At 37.0% G+C, this 15,927-nt stretch overlaps 3 protein-coding genes across 5 annotated transcripts; 1 reads left to right on the forward strand and 2 right to left on the reverse strand.

Annotated features, from left to right (window-relative positions):
* The first annotated feature begins 767 nt into the window (after window positions 1–767).
* Vps2 (vacuolar protein sorting 2) lies at window positions 768–5,185 on the forward strand. Of its 2 annotated transcripts, none has more exons than XM_085195730.1 (5): window positions 768–930; window positions 1,955–2,136; window positions 2,902–3,114; window positions 3,869–3,966; window positions 4,045–5,185. In XM_085195730.1, the coding sequence occupies exons 2-5, from the start codon at window positions 1,969–1,971 to the stop codon at window positions 4,277–4,279; spliced, it is 714 nt and encodes a 237-aa protein (XP_085051856.1). In that variant the 5' UTR covers window positions 768–930; window positions 1,955–1,968; the 3' UTR covers window positions 4,280–5,185. The 2 variants fall into 2 exon arrangements, with proteins under 2 accessions (XP_085051856.1, XP_085051855.1); XM_085195729.1 differs by lacking the exon at window positions 768–930 and adding an exon at window positions 1,074–1,369.
* Window positions 5,186–6,137: 952 nt separating this feature from the next.
* Window positions 6,138–7,277, reverse strand: LOC146533260 (uncharacterized). The gene is made up of 2 exons (XM_085195732.1): window positions 7,005–7,277; window positions 6,138–6,601 (listed from the first exon to the last, which is right to left on the reverse strand). Exon 2 carries the CDS (start codon window positions 6,589–6,591, stop codon window positions 6,196–6,198), a length of 396 nt encoding a protein of 131 aa, XP_085051858.1. The 5' UTR covers window positions 6,592–6,601; window positions 7,005–7,277; the 3' UTR covers window positions 6,138–6,195.
* Window positions 7,278–7,669: 392 nt separating this feature from the next.
* LOC146533261 (lysoplasmalogenase TMEM86B) lies at window positions 7,670–15,836 on the reverse strand. 2 transcript variants are annotated; one of them, XM_085195727.1, is made up of 3 exons: window positions 15,672–15,836; window positions 10,704–10,882; window positions 7,670–9,463 (listed from the first exon to the last, which is right to left on the reverse strand). In XM_085195727.1, exons 1-3 carry the CDS (start codon window positions 15,704–15,706, stop codon window positions 8,889–8,891), a joined length of 789 nt encoding a protein of 262 aa, XP_085051853.1. In that variant the 5' UTR covers window positions 15,707–15,836; the 3' UTR covers window positions 7,670–8,888. The 2 variants fall into 2 exon arrangements, with proteins under 2 accessions (XP_085051853.1, XP_085051854.1); XM_085195728.1 differs by lacking the exon at window positions 15,672–15,836 and adding an exon at window positions 13,978–14,363.
* Between the last annotated feature and the right edge of the window lie 91 nt (window positions 15,837–15,927).

A 15,927-nucleotide genomic window follows, 5' to 3' on the forward strand; every position in this document is an offset into this window, starting at 1 on the left:
TAAATTACTTTGTATTTTAAGCATTTCCAGCAAACCAGATAAGAAATATAGAATATTTTTTTACCAAAACTGTTTAAATTTGCAAAATGATATATGTCATTAGATTAAACTTAAGTTAAAAAATGTTCAGATTCTTAATAACACACCCTCGCCTCGACTCGACGCCACTCGACTTTGTCAAATTAATACATTCCGTTATAGTGTATCCCTTAAGTTATTTACCTAAATATATTTCGAACTTGTATTTCAAAGAAGTTTTTTCTTTTCAATATTTTTCAACTTGGAGAAAGTCTCTCAGTCTCACTTAAAAAAAACTGTATTATGAACAAGGAGTGTTCACGTATTTATTTTAATTTAAAAAGGAATATCGTAAGCAAAAAATAAACATGACTACTTTTAGTCTTATAAATTCTCGTTTTATTAACTTTTATATGTCCTACATATTTTTCATATGAAAATTACTATTTCTGTGTATTTTTCTTATCTGATTTTTCAAAATCCGAGTTGGCAACTTGGCAACACTGGCGTTCACTTCGTAGTTCGTACTTCACAATCGACTGGTGATGGGTTCGATCCCCAGAATTCGAGAAAATGAAATGTTTATTTAAATATATAGCTGAAGCGGGATGGATACAGGGAAATAAAAAAAAATATGGAAAAAAGAAACAGATGTTAACTATCATCGATGTTGTTCTTTCGATTTTTATCGAACATCGATGTTACTGTTGATGTTGATGAGCTTCGATGTTGACATCAATGTCAACATTGGGCATCCCTACCCTACGTAGTGTATCGTTAAAACAACTTCGAATTTTCAAAAATCAAAGTGATTTTCTACCTTGACTACCGTATTCTAGACATATTAAGAAAGCAATTTATAAAAAAAAATATATTTCTTGAATTCATCACATGGGTTGACCCTCAAATTACGTATGTTATTTTAATACTTTAAAATATTTACTCTGCAGCATTAAAAAGAATGAGAGAGCGCAAGAGTGTAGTGGATTCCTTTGCCCAGGCGACACGGGCGCACCACCCACAATCTCGTACTCGTGTTGTTGGTTGGGTAAATTTGCATTCCCTTCAAAGGAGTGAGACACTCGACTTTGACAGAGTTGACACCTGTGACTTGACATTTAACAATAGCATAGATTTGTTGACGTTTGTTTATAAAATATTAATGTTATATTTTTCCCCATTATATATATTTTCCAACAAACAATCTCAAGTTACTAGCTCTATATATTATAAAGTGATGACAAAAAATTGTTAACAGTCAATAATTTTTATTTACAAAGAAAGTTTTTTAGCGGTGAATCATCATTATCTACTAAACAAGTGTCGTTTTTTATACTTTGTGCAATTACAGGTACTTACTTTCTATTCTTTTTAAGTAAACAAATTTTATATTACAATGCTAACGTTCATAATCATAAACTAAGTTATACTGATACATCATAATTTTTGTAATTTTAGTGAGTAGGTAATATTTCTGAATAATTATAGACGGCGCAATAGTTACTCATTTTGTTGGTAATTTTATAGTCAATTAATCAAAATGTATACCTAGAATCCAGATTATTATATCATATTATTTAGTAGGATGGTTTAAACTTAAGTTATCTTTTAAATTATATTACCAATATCATATTGTGTAATAAGAATACAACAAAATTATAACAATATCAGTTGCTATAATTTTATTCCTCATGTTTAATACATACCATTATTAATAAATTTTAAAATATGTCATGACTTTTGAATTAAAACTGGTTAAAGTGATTTTTTTGTTAATTTAAGTTAGCTTTGATGCTATCCTATGACAATTTATTTATATGATAATGATGTGAATTATTCTCTTATTTTTAATTTTTGGTAAAATAAGAGAATAAATGTGCCGCCTTTTATTACAATTTATCACTTTATTCACATAATTTGATATATATTTTTCAAGTATATAACTTAAAAATGGAGTGGTTATTTGGGCACCGAATGACACCAGATGAGATGCTACGTAAAAACCAGAGAGCGCTCAACAAAGCTATGCGAGACTTGGACCGTGAAAGACTCAAGATGGAACAACAAGAAAAGAAAATTATTGCTGACATTAAAAAACTAGCTAAAGATGGGCAGATGGTATGTTTATATATAAATATAATTTTATTATTCATATAAGAATTGGAAAGCTTATAACCAGTATAGAGGCAAGTTGTGGCGCAGGGGCACTAGTGTTTGACTGTAAACATGACAGATTCTGGGTTTGATTCCCACTAGAAGAAATTAAATTTTTAATATTTTCACACTTTTCATTAATTGCTCTGGTGTTGAAGAAAATTGCTACATTGAGTTCCACCACTCAACATGCAATGTCTCCAGAATTTGGCGGAAAGTGTATTAACACAAGCCTACCCTGCTATATGCAGTATACTGTGTGAGGCTGAAAAAAATACCAGTTTGTTTGGAGGTCTGCTTTTTAGGATGGTGTAATACAGTAAATTTCACTATTCAATTCTCATCATTCAACAGGGGACAGAACCTCTGCCTATATAGCTTTACACAGAATTCAGAGTAAAGCTAAAACAAATATAGAACATTTTTTTGGCCATTTATCTGCATTATTGAGGCCAGTCATGCAACTCGTGGGGCAGGGACACCTTGCTAAATATTGTAGGTGATAATGTCATATTCAACTCATTTTATTGTATATGAAATGAAGTATTAATACACCACAAAACAATAACTGAAAATGAAATTTCACAACTGCGCTATTAGTGATTTTATTTAGAGCACTGACAAATTATTATAGTAATTCTATTTAAATATTATTACATATTCTGCAATCTCCTACAGTGTGTAGGTTCCTCCATTTGAGAGATGAAATAATTAATGATATGATGACAGGATGCAGTAAAAATAATGGCAAAGGACCTGGTCCGTACACGTCGCTATGTGCGCAAGTTCATGCTAATGAAAGCAAACATCCAGGCAGTGTCTCTTAAGATTCAGACCCTCAAATCGCAGAGCAGTATGGCGCAGGCGCTGAGGGGCGTCACGCGCGCCATGGCCGGTATGAACCGTACTCTCAACCTGCCACAGATACAGAAGATACTACAGGTACACTCCATATTTAAATGTTATTGTATGTTATTTTTAGTAAATATGTAGCTTTAGGAATAATAAGAATATTAATATTTGCATATTTGTTGTTCATATGTGTGTTTTATATTCTTTTGTATATATCATTTCATATACTTCATAATTTCTTGCCTACAAACTCACGAGTTTGGCAAGAGATTTTTTATATATTAAGATTGTAAAAAAAAAAAAAATAAATAAAAAAATAAATAAAAATAAAATAAAATAAGTTCTCCTCGCTGTGCGTTCTCTACCGCATTTATCATGGGGAGTGTTCTGGGGAACTGTTTGACTGGGGAACTGACCTGTTACTTGCCGCCGAATTTTTTAACTGCACAGCACGTCACAAACTTAAATACCATCCACACCATCTGGATACGTGGCACTCCACTAATGTGCGGTTCTGTAGGAACTTCCTTGCACGCGCCATGCAACTCTGGAATGGCCTACCTGCAGCAGTGTTTCCAGGTTGATACAACCTAGGCACCTATAGTTCCTCAAGAGTTCATTAGTATTTATCATCACGTGACCCACACGCTCGTTTGCCTTGTCTTTTCCATAAAAAAAATAAAACACCTTTTACTTTCGTTTTAACATTTTCATAAGTAAGTACATAACTCACTTATGAAAATGTTTAAATTTGTATTTTAGCATTTTTTTTACATTGGAAAACATGAATACCGTGGACAAATTAGTTAGAATAATTCAATAATATTGACAATAATGATTACAGGAGTTTGAGAAGCAGTCTGAAATAATGGACATGAAGGAGGAGATGATGAACGACTCCATCGACGAGGCGATGGAGGGCGACGACGACGAGGAGGAGAGGTAAATCTGATGCTTACTAAAGTTAAAGCTCTTGTATAACATGAACGTCTTACATGGTTTTATATATTGTGTCCACAGCGATGCGGTGGTGTCGCAGATCCTAGATGAGCTGGGCCTGCAGCTCAACGACCAGCTGTCGGGCCTCCCGCAAGCCACGGGTTCACTGGCTCCCCCCGCTGCTGCGCGCCCCGCTGCCGCGTTGGCGGGCGGAGGCGCCGGGGGTCCCGGGGGCTCCGGGAGCCCCGGCGGCGCGGCGCTCAGCGACGCCGACGCCGAGCTGCAAGCGCGCCTCGACAATCTGCGGCGCGAGTGACCTGCAGACTCGTCTGCTGCACGTTCTATATACTTATGTCGTTGCATGAAATCACCCGCCTTATCATGAACTGACCGCATTTTACGAAATTACCAATTACCTACCTGAAAGTCAGATTGACGTGCGTTGATCAATAACAACCTGTTGCTTCACGACGTTTATGACGAATCAAACTCGCGACTATTTGATGACATTAGCAATTCTATTTCACCAATTTGAAACTAATTTATTATTATTATTATTTATCGATTGCAGCATTAGAAATGCTTTTCCAGCATTACAATATGGCGGCCTCTAGTAACAATGTCAACAATAAGTAACTATAAAATATCGTCGTTTTATGTAATGAGTCTGTAACATTACAACGACGACGCATTAACTAGCTAGTGGACCTCAATGACGGTCAACTCCCCGATGTAATATCACACGCCATTGCAGAACAGAGCTGTGTTCAACTTGGTCACTAACTTATTTCTTAACGAAAGTTATTTCGTTTCATTTTATTTTAATACTTTATTACACCATAATTGATATTAATTACCTAAAACATAAAACAAACATAAATTAACTTAAACAAACAAAAACAGAAAAGTTTCATATTTTTGTTTGTTAGTTGAATTACACATGTTGCAGAGCAAGATCACTAATGTTATTAAGTCCTTAAGTTTAACAAAAATAATTGTTAAATATATACATATTTTTTCTTGTTTTAATTTTGCGTCTGTATTCTATGAAAATCTCTAATTAATATTTCAAAAACTAAGAACTATAAATAATATTAAGAAATAAAATGGTGATGTATGTACATACATTGCTCATACACGCGTTGAATAGCTTCAAAGCCTTAAATAATTGTTTTAATATTGTAAATATATGCATTTTTTAAATAAATTAACTAATCCTGGATTTACTGCAAATTCATTTGTCCTAGCTCTACATCTTTCCCAGAGTCCACCGCGACAGCGTCTGACCTGACCGTACCGAAGGTCGTGAGTTTCCGAGAATTAATTATTTTCATTTCCTTGCTCTACAAGAAAAAGCGGTGATGATTTCCAACACTCTAATGTCTTAGAATGGAACAGTGCGCGGGGACCGGCGTGTCTGAACACTACTAGGGGTCCCTCCACCCACCCCACTATACCTACGAGGAACGTGGTACAATGTTACGCTAAAAAAAAGTATAATAAAAATATGTATGTAGAAACTTCTAAATTATTGTTTGAACAATTATGTAAAATATGAATTTTTAGTATTTCTTACGTAACCAGACCAACAATCTTCCGAGTAGGGGAACACACGCACACAGGGCAATGGGAGCTACGGTGATTTCACGGAAAGCAGGTTCGATTCGCGCAATTGTGAGCACACAGCTGTTTCCTTCAACCACCGACAAACTTTGCCTGACGCGTTCGAGTCATTAGTGCCATTTGTTTAGTCACGAGGGACGATTGTGTTTTTCGCTCCACGCTGACAAAAAATTGCTAATTTCCTTATAGTACTTTAACCCTTAATCAAACAAACTTTATTTTTCGAGTAATTTGAAATCTGGTCACGGCTTTTAGGTAAGTGGGTGCCGTAGATTTCGAAAAACAACTCCTTTTTTTTATAAAAAGGGGGGAAATGGGGGTTTTGCAGTGGGAAATTATTTCCCAGTATCCGGTATTTCAAAGCAAAATATAATCAAGTGGGAAATTATTTCCCATTATCCGGAATAGCTCTCAACTTTTGATATATTTTTACTACAAGTTCTATACATGTAAGTTGCTCCTACTTTACTTGTTTCTTTTTTGTCTTATATAATAAAATTGAAAAAATACTGTAATATGAGTGAATAAAGTTATAAAATGAAACAACAACGTTAGGAATGATATATAGTTTTAATATAAACTGAAACTTAATTACTAAGAAAAATAATATTATTGAGGTGGAACAGTGTGAAAGGTTTTGAAGCAATTTTTAGCACACAAAGCTACTCCAAGCGGAACACAGTCTGTTGTTGGTGAGTTTGTGATATGAGATGTTTCTCCTAAGGCTGTCAGTAAGGCATCTGTTGAAATCTGTTGGGCTTGTATAGTAGGCGTTTCTTGTTTATCTTCATTCGATTCGAAGCCGAAGATATATTCAAGACGTTGTTCAATTAGGTTATCGTCAAGCTGATTGAGGTAAGTATCGGATGGAGAATGAATGCTATTGACATAGCATGAGTCATCTTCAGAATCTGAGGCTGATAAATCAGACAAGTTGTCTAAATTTTGCACCACCTCCTCCAATTTTTTCTTTGGTAGAACTTTTTGTAACTTTTTAGCGTCCATATTTAAATAGCTAAAACAAATAAAAGGAAGTCTAAACTAACTTGGTAGTCTGAGCAGTACAAATAGTTCTAAAATATAATAGTTATAAAAATCAAGTGAGAAATCACACAAACGCAGTCATAACTCTCGACAAAGCTCCATATATGAGTTACTCGCTGACAATTTTGTGTAAGTTAGATAAAATTATAAGTAACAATACCTGTTTAGGTACTTATATAGTGCAACAGACAAATTATTTATTGTATATATAGAAATTGGTATTTTTCAAATGCAGGAACAAACAATGGGAAATAATTTCCCACATAATAAAACCTAAGAAAATACAACAAATATCAATGCTGCGAGCCCAAAAACCGTAAGAAACATTCAGAAAACAAGTCTAGTTTACAATATTATTGTGTTTATGCACTTACCAGATTTTTTTCTTCAAAAACTTTTAAATCTTCCGTTTGAACCGGTTTTTTTCACAAAATATTTCAAACTGTGTTTTTGACATTGACATACAATGACAGTTTGCGCCTTAAGACAAAATGTTGCAAATAAATAAAATTAAAAAATTCTGTACGATTATTTTTCCCTAAGGTTGGTACTGATTAGAGTTGCCAAAGACGAAATAAAACAAAAAAATTACAGTAGTGGCATGTGGGAAATAATTTCCCAATATTTGATTAAGGGTTAAAGAAGAGACATAATTTAGGGGAAGCTAAATAGTTTTATAGCTGTTGATGATTATAATAACGAAAGATGATTATAATACGATTTGTTATTTTTATATTTAAGAATAATTATAAAGGTTCCCATTTCACATATGAGTGTTAAATAGGTTCTCATTAGCCGCATTTGTGGAGCAATGGGAACCACTGACTTCTTTTGTAAAATTGTAATTGTACCTTAACACATGTCTGTGATTGATTAGGTATACCCGTGACTATAATTTAGTTGAATAATCAAGGTGATTGATATCAACATTTTATCTCTCATGACCCTGTTCTCCCCTACTGGGAGGTCGGACTGAAGCATTTATTTATTACCCTTTCGATCACACAATAAGGATATGTTTATAAAGAAAAGCCGGTAATTTTAAAATAGTTTTTAATATTTGGAGTACACAGAACGCAGCTCACTCATATCAAGCTTCTCTCATAGGACATACATACTATTACAACAACTATTATATAATATCACACAAACTTATATTTTTTAACACATTTATATATAAAACATAAATAAGAAAATCCTCGCGATCGATCCACGACGCAGCACAGTCCGTCCTGGCACCAACGCGCCATACCTATGTATACCTATATAACAGTTCAATAAATCATATTATATATTTATAAATGGGCACAACTACGACACTACAACCACCACTGTACCACAGTGCTACTAGTGTAGGTATTAATGTATTATCTAAATACTCTTACAAAATACAGACGCGATATTTTACTTTAAAAAATTCTAGATATGTTTGAGTAACGACGTCTTCTTCGTATGCCCGAGCTGTAGTGTTGCTACAGTGTTCACTTCTTCGAGATTCTCTTTGACACAGGGTTCAGCTTGCGTCCAGCGCAAGTACCGTATATGATTAGATTACAGTGCACCATCAGCCATTATATCGGGACCTTAATTACTCATTTATGTGTTTCAGACAAAGAGACCCAACACTTATATACACATTGCCCCTAAATACGTTCACGCTCAGGTATACAGTTACCCGTCTGACACAGCATAAAGAGAGTCTTTACAAAAATATAATGTTTCAGTCTTATGTCCCCCGCACGAGGCTCCTCCATCTCCCATACTAGGTACCTACTACGACCAAGCAAGGTGGCCCCCACTCTCCGCGCGGGGATGCCGGAAGACTGCTGTGGAAATACAATCTCCTCCTTATTTGGCTATTATTTATATTAATTCTAAGACAGCGGATTCATTCATTCTCAGGATAAGTTATGCTATGATAAAGTTGTTGCGGAAAATAACTTTTTTAAAAATATTTCCAATATTTGGACGTATGTTACTGGCTTACTTGGCGTATTATTATTATGCAACCGGTGTTGCCACGTCCCTATTCTTAGACCAAAAAGTTCAAAGTCCCCAAGTGCCCCTTTTCGAGGATTAATTCCACGCACTTTAACAATTATTTTTATTTTTTAATAATTTACTAACAATTCTGCTTTAACTGTTATATGTACATTGTTAACTAAACAGTTATAAGTATAGTGACATTTTTTTATTTTAAAAGAATATTTTATTATGTTCTCTATTCTATAATAACTTAAATTTTTTTTCCGCTTTTTCTACTTAACATATTTAAAAATCCCGTTTTTCCTTAAGTTGCTGCATGCAACATACTCGTACATATTTAATTTGGGCATATAAAGAAAAGGTGATTGAACAGTCGCTTTAAAGGACATGCGTCTACGCGTGAGCCGCGTGCGGCTCGAGCGCGCTGAGCGCGATTGCGAGCTGCGCCAGATAGTAGGTGGACATGATGAGCGCGCGCGCATACGGCAGTGCGCCTGCGAACATGCTGTAGCCCAGCAGCGCGTCCGACACCGCGAACAGCAGCGCGCCACGCACGCCACGCGCCACCCCGCGCCACGCCATGGTGGCCAGCAGCAGCGCGTACGCCGGCACCAGCGCGCGCAGCCCGCCGGGCGCTGGCACCACGCCCGCGTACGCCAGCGCCGCGGTGTAGAGGGCCGCGCCGGCTGCAGGCGCTCGCGGCGTGGCGCCGAACGCCGCGATGTAGGCCACGTGCGCGCCCGCGAACGCCGCCATGCCCGCCACGAAGTGCTGCGGCCACACCAGCAGCGCGTCGCCCGCCGCCGACAGCGCCAGCCCCGCCGCCACGCGCGCCGCGTACCCGCGTCTGTGTCGTTCAATACTCTTTACTGATATCCTGATGGTAATATAAAGTCACGCGGACAAGCACCCCAAAACAAATAAGATAAAATGTTGGTATTAACCTATCAAATAGTTACACACACTATTGTTTAATTCAATACCTAATATTACCAAAATTAATATCAGAAACCCCTTGTAAATTGAGATACTAATATTAGGTCTTTATATATAAAATTGGCGTTTGATATGGAAGGAACAAAAAATGAAATATTTTTAAATATATTTATGTAATCAATGTATGAACTATTGTTATCTATGTACTTTTGCTATCTTATAGGTGCATTGATTCGATGTTATAAAAAACCATTCGAACGGGAATCATTTCGGAGTTGATTTTTTTCTCCTTGCAAGAAGTTATCCAAATTTCGAAAAAATGGCAAAAAAAGTAATGATATCTTAGACTAATTTAGTAGCCGTCTGTTGTGATTATCGCAGAGAATCCACTTCTCATCACAATGTGCCGGTTAAGTACCTGATGTAACGCAGTAGTCGGCGCGTTATCACGTGTGCCGGTTTGCTTCACTCAATTCGTAAGGTGGAACCACGAGCATGTCAAGCTTTTTGAATCTTCCTAATTTGTTTCAAATGGATTAAAACATTTGTATCACTAAAACCGCAGCCTGCAGCTAACTCGGACGATGTTTGGGATGGATCCGTTTCCACAATAGCCTACAATTCTTCATTATCAACTTGGGTCTCCGGGCGTCCACGGGGCTTGTTCTGCAGGTCGAAGTTTCCAGAACTAAAATGTTGGATTCAAAAACACACTATGTTTTGTTTTGCGATACGACCGCCATAAATATCATTAACCATTTCCACAGCACTTGTGCCACAGTGGACCTCGTCGTCGTAAATAACGCGATATTTCAAGTTCCCATTTTGCAAACTGAGTGATGAGAAAAAAACAAATGAATGACCGTCAACGAAACAGATAGATGTGTACCTAAGTACTTAGCTGTATAAATTTCAAGGAGAGAATTTGTGATTAAAGTGGCCAGTACGACATAACGCCAATTTCATATGTAAGGACCTAATATGAATAAACATATTTTATGAATGTATGGGAATATCTTACAAGAACCAAAGTTTCAAATTTGTTAACAAATTGTAAACATGTCTGCTTTATTTTTAGATTTTCTTTGACAAAAAATGTGAATATATTTATGGGTGCAAAAAGAATCAGCGTAGAGTGATGGTGTACGCACTGCGGCTGCGGCGCGGCGTGGGCGCGCAGCAGCACGCACAGCAGCAGGCACAGCACGGGCGCGCACTTGAGGGCGGCGGCGCAGACTGAGGGCGCTCCGCCACCCGCCACGAAGTACGCGCACACCGCCTTGAGGAACGCCGCCAGCCGCGCGCCGCCCACGCGACCCACCGCCGTCTTCTGCATACGCACGCATAATTCTTTTATCATATTGGAATTTTTATAAACGTTTATGTCTTTTTTTATGTGGATCCCCGATATATATTAGCTTAAACAGTAGCCCGCTTGTAGTAAGATAAGCAGAGGCAACCTTTTGTTTAAACACTTCTTTTCCACTTTTCGCTCAAGACTTTTCGTGTTGAGTGGGGGAACTCAACGCCGCGGTTTGTCTTCTACTAGAGAGATATACATAGGGCAGCATGAGACCAGGCTCCCTGTGGAAATTCAGCTACTGGAATACGCGTTGGAAGAAAAAGTGCGTGCGTGGCTTACTAAGTCCTGGGAAACTTAATATCGTAGAGAAGGAGATCATCAGTTTGGCCATTGTGTAGGAATATTTGGCCTTGGTGCACTGAATGAAAGAGGTGAAGGTCTCATACAAAAAGTACTGAAAACTACTGAAAATAACCTTGTGATAGTAAATACCCTATTCTACTCCAACACCATTCACGTAGGCTTACTACGCTTACGCTCACTACGTACTGCAAGTACTGCTGCAGTACTACCTAGTGGTAGTTCACCTACTCCACTTTGCACGGTCTAATGCCTCCTCGGTAGTTAGACCATTGGCTCTCATGTCTTGCTGCAGTACTACCACTATCAGCTGCAAAATGACTGTTCCACTATGATAATTCTCAATATTTTACGTAAAAAAATTTAGCCTAATATTTTAAAAACGTTTTGTCCTCTTTCATTCGTTATCAAATAAATGATATTTAAACTTACATTACATACATTTAAACATTACATTACATAGTGAACCTCAATTTAATAAAATTCTTGCCTGTTAAAAGACAGGCTAAATCTTGATAAGAACGCGTGGCTTATTGTTGAAAGCGTTTAGACGGTTTTCAATGGACGCGGGTTCGAGTCTAGTTACGTTCAAATGTAATTTTAAGACGCCATCTAAAAATATTTTCTATGCTTAGATTGAAATAACACTTTATAACGGAAAATATAATAACATAAGTTTTGAATGTATAACTTGTAACGTATCAAATAAATGGATTCTCAAATTAATATCTGAAATAGCTTTTGTTCAAAAAAGACAAGATCTAACCACGCTTGGCTATTCTATAAAAAAACTAACTTTGTTTAAAGAAATCAAAACTTAAAGTATTTTTTGGACGTAGATACTCAAACCTTACCACGCTAGATTTACAAGCATTTTTTATAAATAATTTAATTTTTATAAGTTGGAATTAATATACTGACTTTGTAACTCGTGGAACACAATAATTAGCAGAGCGACGCCTAACAAGTACTTCGTTTCGGTTTGGCCGTGTATTGGCCAAAAACAAATCTGTGGCCGAACCTACGATTTTTGGCCGAAACCGAAACCGAATGTTCGATCGATCATTATTACTTGGACATCACAATTCATCAACATCGCAAATATGCGATGGCAAATATCGCAATCAAATAGGCTAGATCTTTATTAAAGCTGCTCGAAGTCTCAATAAACGAAAAAGAATTGAAGGGAAGGCTCAAAGGAAAATGTAAAAGGCAAAAGGAATTGAAGGGAAGGAAAGGAATAGCTCAGTTTTATGCTGCTGCAAAACAGAACTGGGATAGGTGGAGCAAGGCAAACTACGCCGTAGGGACACCTGATGTGTTGTGGGAGCGAGCCAAAAAATTCATCACAGAGTCGATATCGGCCTCCGAAGCACCAAACAAATACTTCATACAAGCGACTGCACTGGATGACCGATGGCACACTGCAGATAGTTGACGCACGGTTTAAAGGCAATAGGGGGTGAAGTCAGTGACTGGCAGGGATGCAATCCCAATTGAAACAACTCGAGCTTTAGGCGACATAGGCGTCAATAATTTTCACATAATTTGCAACAAAGCATGACACTCGTCAACATGGCCAACAGAAGGGACTCATAGGGTTTTCCTTATAGCCTCTCATTTCTCACGCTAGCAAAATTTTACTACACATATTAAATGAGTGACTCGCGCAGGAACAAGCCGGTTTTGTTAAACGAAGGAGTACACGTGAGCATATTCTCATTGCTCGCCAAATCATGGATTGCTATGTGGATATCTCAAAGGCATTTGACTATGTGAACTAACAAAAAACCTCTAACAGGTTTACGTCGATACACAAAATAATATTCATAAGAAACAATAGATGGCCGATTTTTTTCATTAGATTCACGCGTTTTCCCCAGACATACGTAGCATTAAGTGTTGAGTGGCGGAAATCAACGCTGCGCTTTGCCTTCTGTTACCAGAACGAGCCCTGCGCAACGACTAGCTGTGGCTAGACGGCGTTAATGAACATGTATGTTAGTTATAAAGTTTATAGGATGAAGAAAAAGAACCATAAAACGTAAATAGTTTTATAAATAGCGTCCGAGACCCCTGCGAGCGTCCGCATCCGCATTACAGATGAATACTACTGCTACTGTAGTAGCCAGATCTTCTACCAGATCGTCGGCTTACTGAATACAGTTTCACAGACAGCATCATACTTTTGTTTTTGTGATAAGCTCTCGAGTCAAAATTATAAACGAGAGGTTGTAATCCAATGTAAACGTAATAAACTTTTAACCAGTTTCACGCTATATCCCGCACACGGCAGGGTAAGCAGAGGGAACTTAGTGTTAAGACACTCCGTTCTCCACTTTCTGCCGAATTCTGGAGGCATTGCGTGTTGAGTGGCAGAACTCAACGCCGCGTTTTGCCTCGACACCACAGCGAAGAAATGGAAATATAAACGTAAATAAATATTTTACTTCGTCGAGTGGGGATCGAACTCACAAGTTTCACGTATTAGACAAAATATATATATATGAATTCAGAAGAAGTTTATGACAAAATAAACTTGGTAGCATAATACAGTAACTGGATTAAATAGCTATCTATATAATATAAAATATAAGCTAATTAAAATATTTATTTATAATGTAAAGATATTGCAAAATATACAACGATATTAAATAAACATGCCGCACCGCTACATAAGTGCAAGTCTAATATTAAACTAATACTTAATTGTAAGAGGGAGAGACAAATTTAACATTTACTTAAGGTAAAAAAATACATACCAAATCACTGGAGGATATCATGTTGTTAAAGTACAACGCTGTTTATGAAAAGTGATCGCAATTACTGCGCACAAAACAACAGCTAACGAGCTCCGCTGCCTCCTCCGTCCGGCGTCCTCACTGCTCACGTATGCTAGTTGTAAATAATAAACTAGCCAAGTAACGGTCGGAGACACAAACGACACTAACACAACAACATCGACTCATCACTCACTGAGTGTCAGTGTATTATTACTTCAGTTCAGAAAATTTGTTTGTTGTGATTTGTGAAACGTACTGGGTTGCCATTCCGCATTCGCCACTTGCCATATACGGTTTTAGAAAATACGGTACCGGTATTTAAAATCAATATAGGATCCCTACAATATACCTATCCTATTTAAAAATGCATTTATTAAACATTTTTTACACAATTATAAATACTCTAGTCAATCTCAATTATTGATTATGCTAATGATTCCCACATTATAAAAATATTATATTTGTCATTTCCAATATGGCCGTTGTGGCGCAGAATTGTTGGGCACAAGCTTGTGATTGTAAACCCGACGGTTGTGCATTTGATTTCCATTCAGGGGATTGAAATATCTAATATTTTCATTTCCTCGTTCTGGCACCGAGGCAATTCGGCGGAAAGTAAGGAACTACAGTCCAGCTACAAACTAACTGTGTCTTAATGGGAACAGTGTCTTTGTACTAGGTTCTCATGTTCCTTCTGCCTACCTGCTAACGCTATTTGCAAGTATACAAAGTGAATTATTTAACAAGTACGTCGTTTGCGTTGGCAATGCAAATGTTCCAGTTTACTTGATATTCATACTGCTTCATACGCTCGTGATGGCTCGTCAAACTCTCACAAACTCCAAGCCTGCACAACGTTTGGCTTCCATCTGCACGATTGCGAGCGCGTCAATATGTTGGTTAATGATTATGTTCCTAACATTCAAGCATGACAGATATGGATATCGAAGTCATTCTTATTTCACCTCTTGCTTTAGGCTTGATGTATATAACGAAAAAAAGAAGCTAATACTCGGCAGAAAATCAATTAATGTCATGTTAAGGAAAATTATTTTTTTTTTGAGTTTAATTTGCATATTAATTTATTTTTTTTATAAATTAATGTAAAGAACATGTCTTGGAATTTTTATTTATTCTGAGTTAAGATTGAAACAGCACACTAAGAATAATGGTTTTGGACCGACTTCTGTAAAAAAAGGAGATTATCAATATGACTGTTTTTTTATGAAAGAATATAATTTATTTTTAATAAAAAAAACCGACTTCTAACAACGAAATAAAAAGAAAGTAATAATTTTACATAAAATAAAACGTACTATGATTTTGTTAAACCAAAATAATTTAAAAAATATTTTACAGTCTATTTTACAAAAATATTTTTGAAGTCGGTCTCAAGCTTACCTTGCTTGCTAGCTTACCTTACAATATCAAATCACTAAGCGTGTTTGTATTACTTGGCGGAAAATGGGGAGTGGAGTTTCTTTACACTAGGAGGTTCCCTCTGCTTACCAAATGGAACGGAACGAAAAAATCAACGGAAAGTGGGCAACGGAATGTCTAAACACTAGGATCCTTTTCCCTACCTTGCTGTGTGCGGAATACATCATGAAGCTGACTTTTTAAATTATTATAATATAGCGCTGCAAAAAAACATCCATTCGGCACGAACTCACTCAGTAGGCTGAATATGCGCCAAATATGTAAACATGTCGCAACTCTTTGTTGAAAAACCGACACCGTCCGAATAGGCGACAAGCTCTCGCAAGCCATCACAACTCCACCCACAAGTCCCAGCACCACAGAGTCCACAGAACACATATAACCAAACAAACGGGGTGTTTACACGTTGGTGTTCGGCAAACCTTCACAAGCGTATAAGCGACCGTCCACGGTCTCATAGTCATAGGCACAGAGTATGAGAGTACATTC

Source organism: Heliconius melpomene, chromosome 13 (assembly GCF_056956725.1).
Source record: "Heliconius melpomene rosina isolate 202511_hmr_F chromosome 13, ASM5695672v1, whole genome shotgun sequence".
NCBI lineage: Eukaryota > Metazoa > Arthropoda > Insecta > Lepidoptera > Nymphalidae > Heliconius > Heliconius melpomene.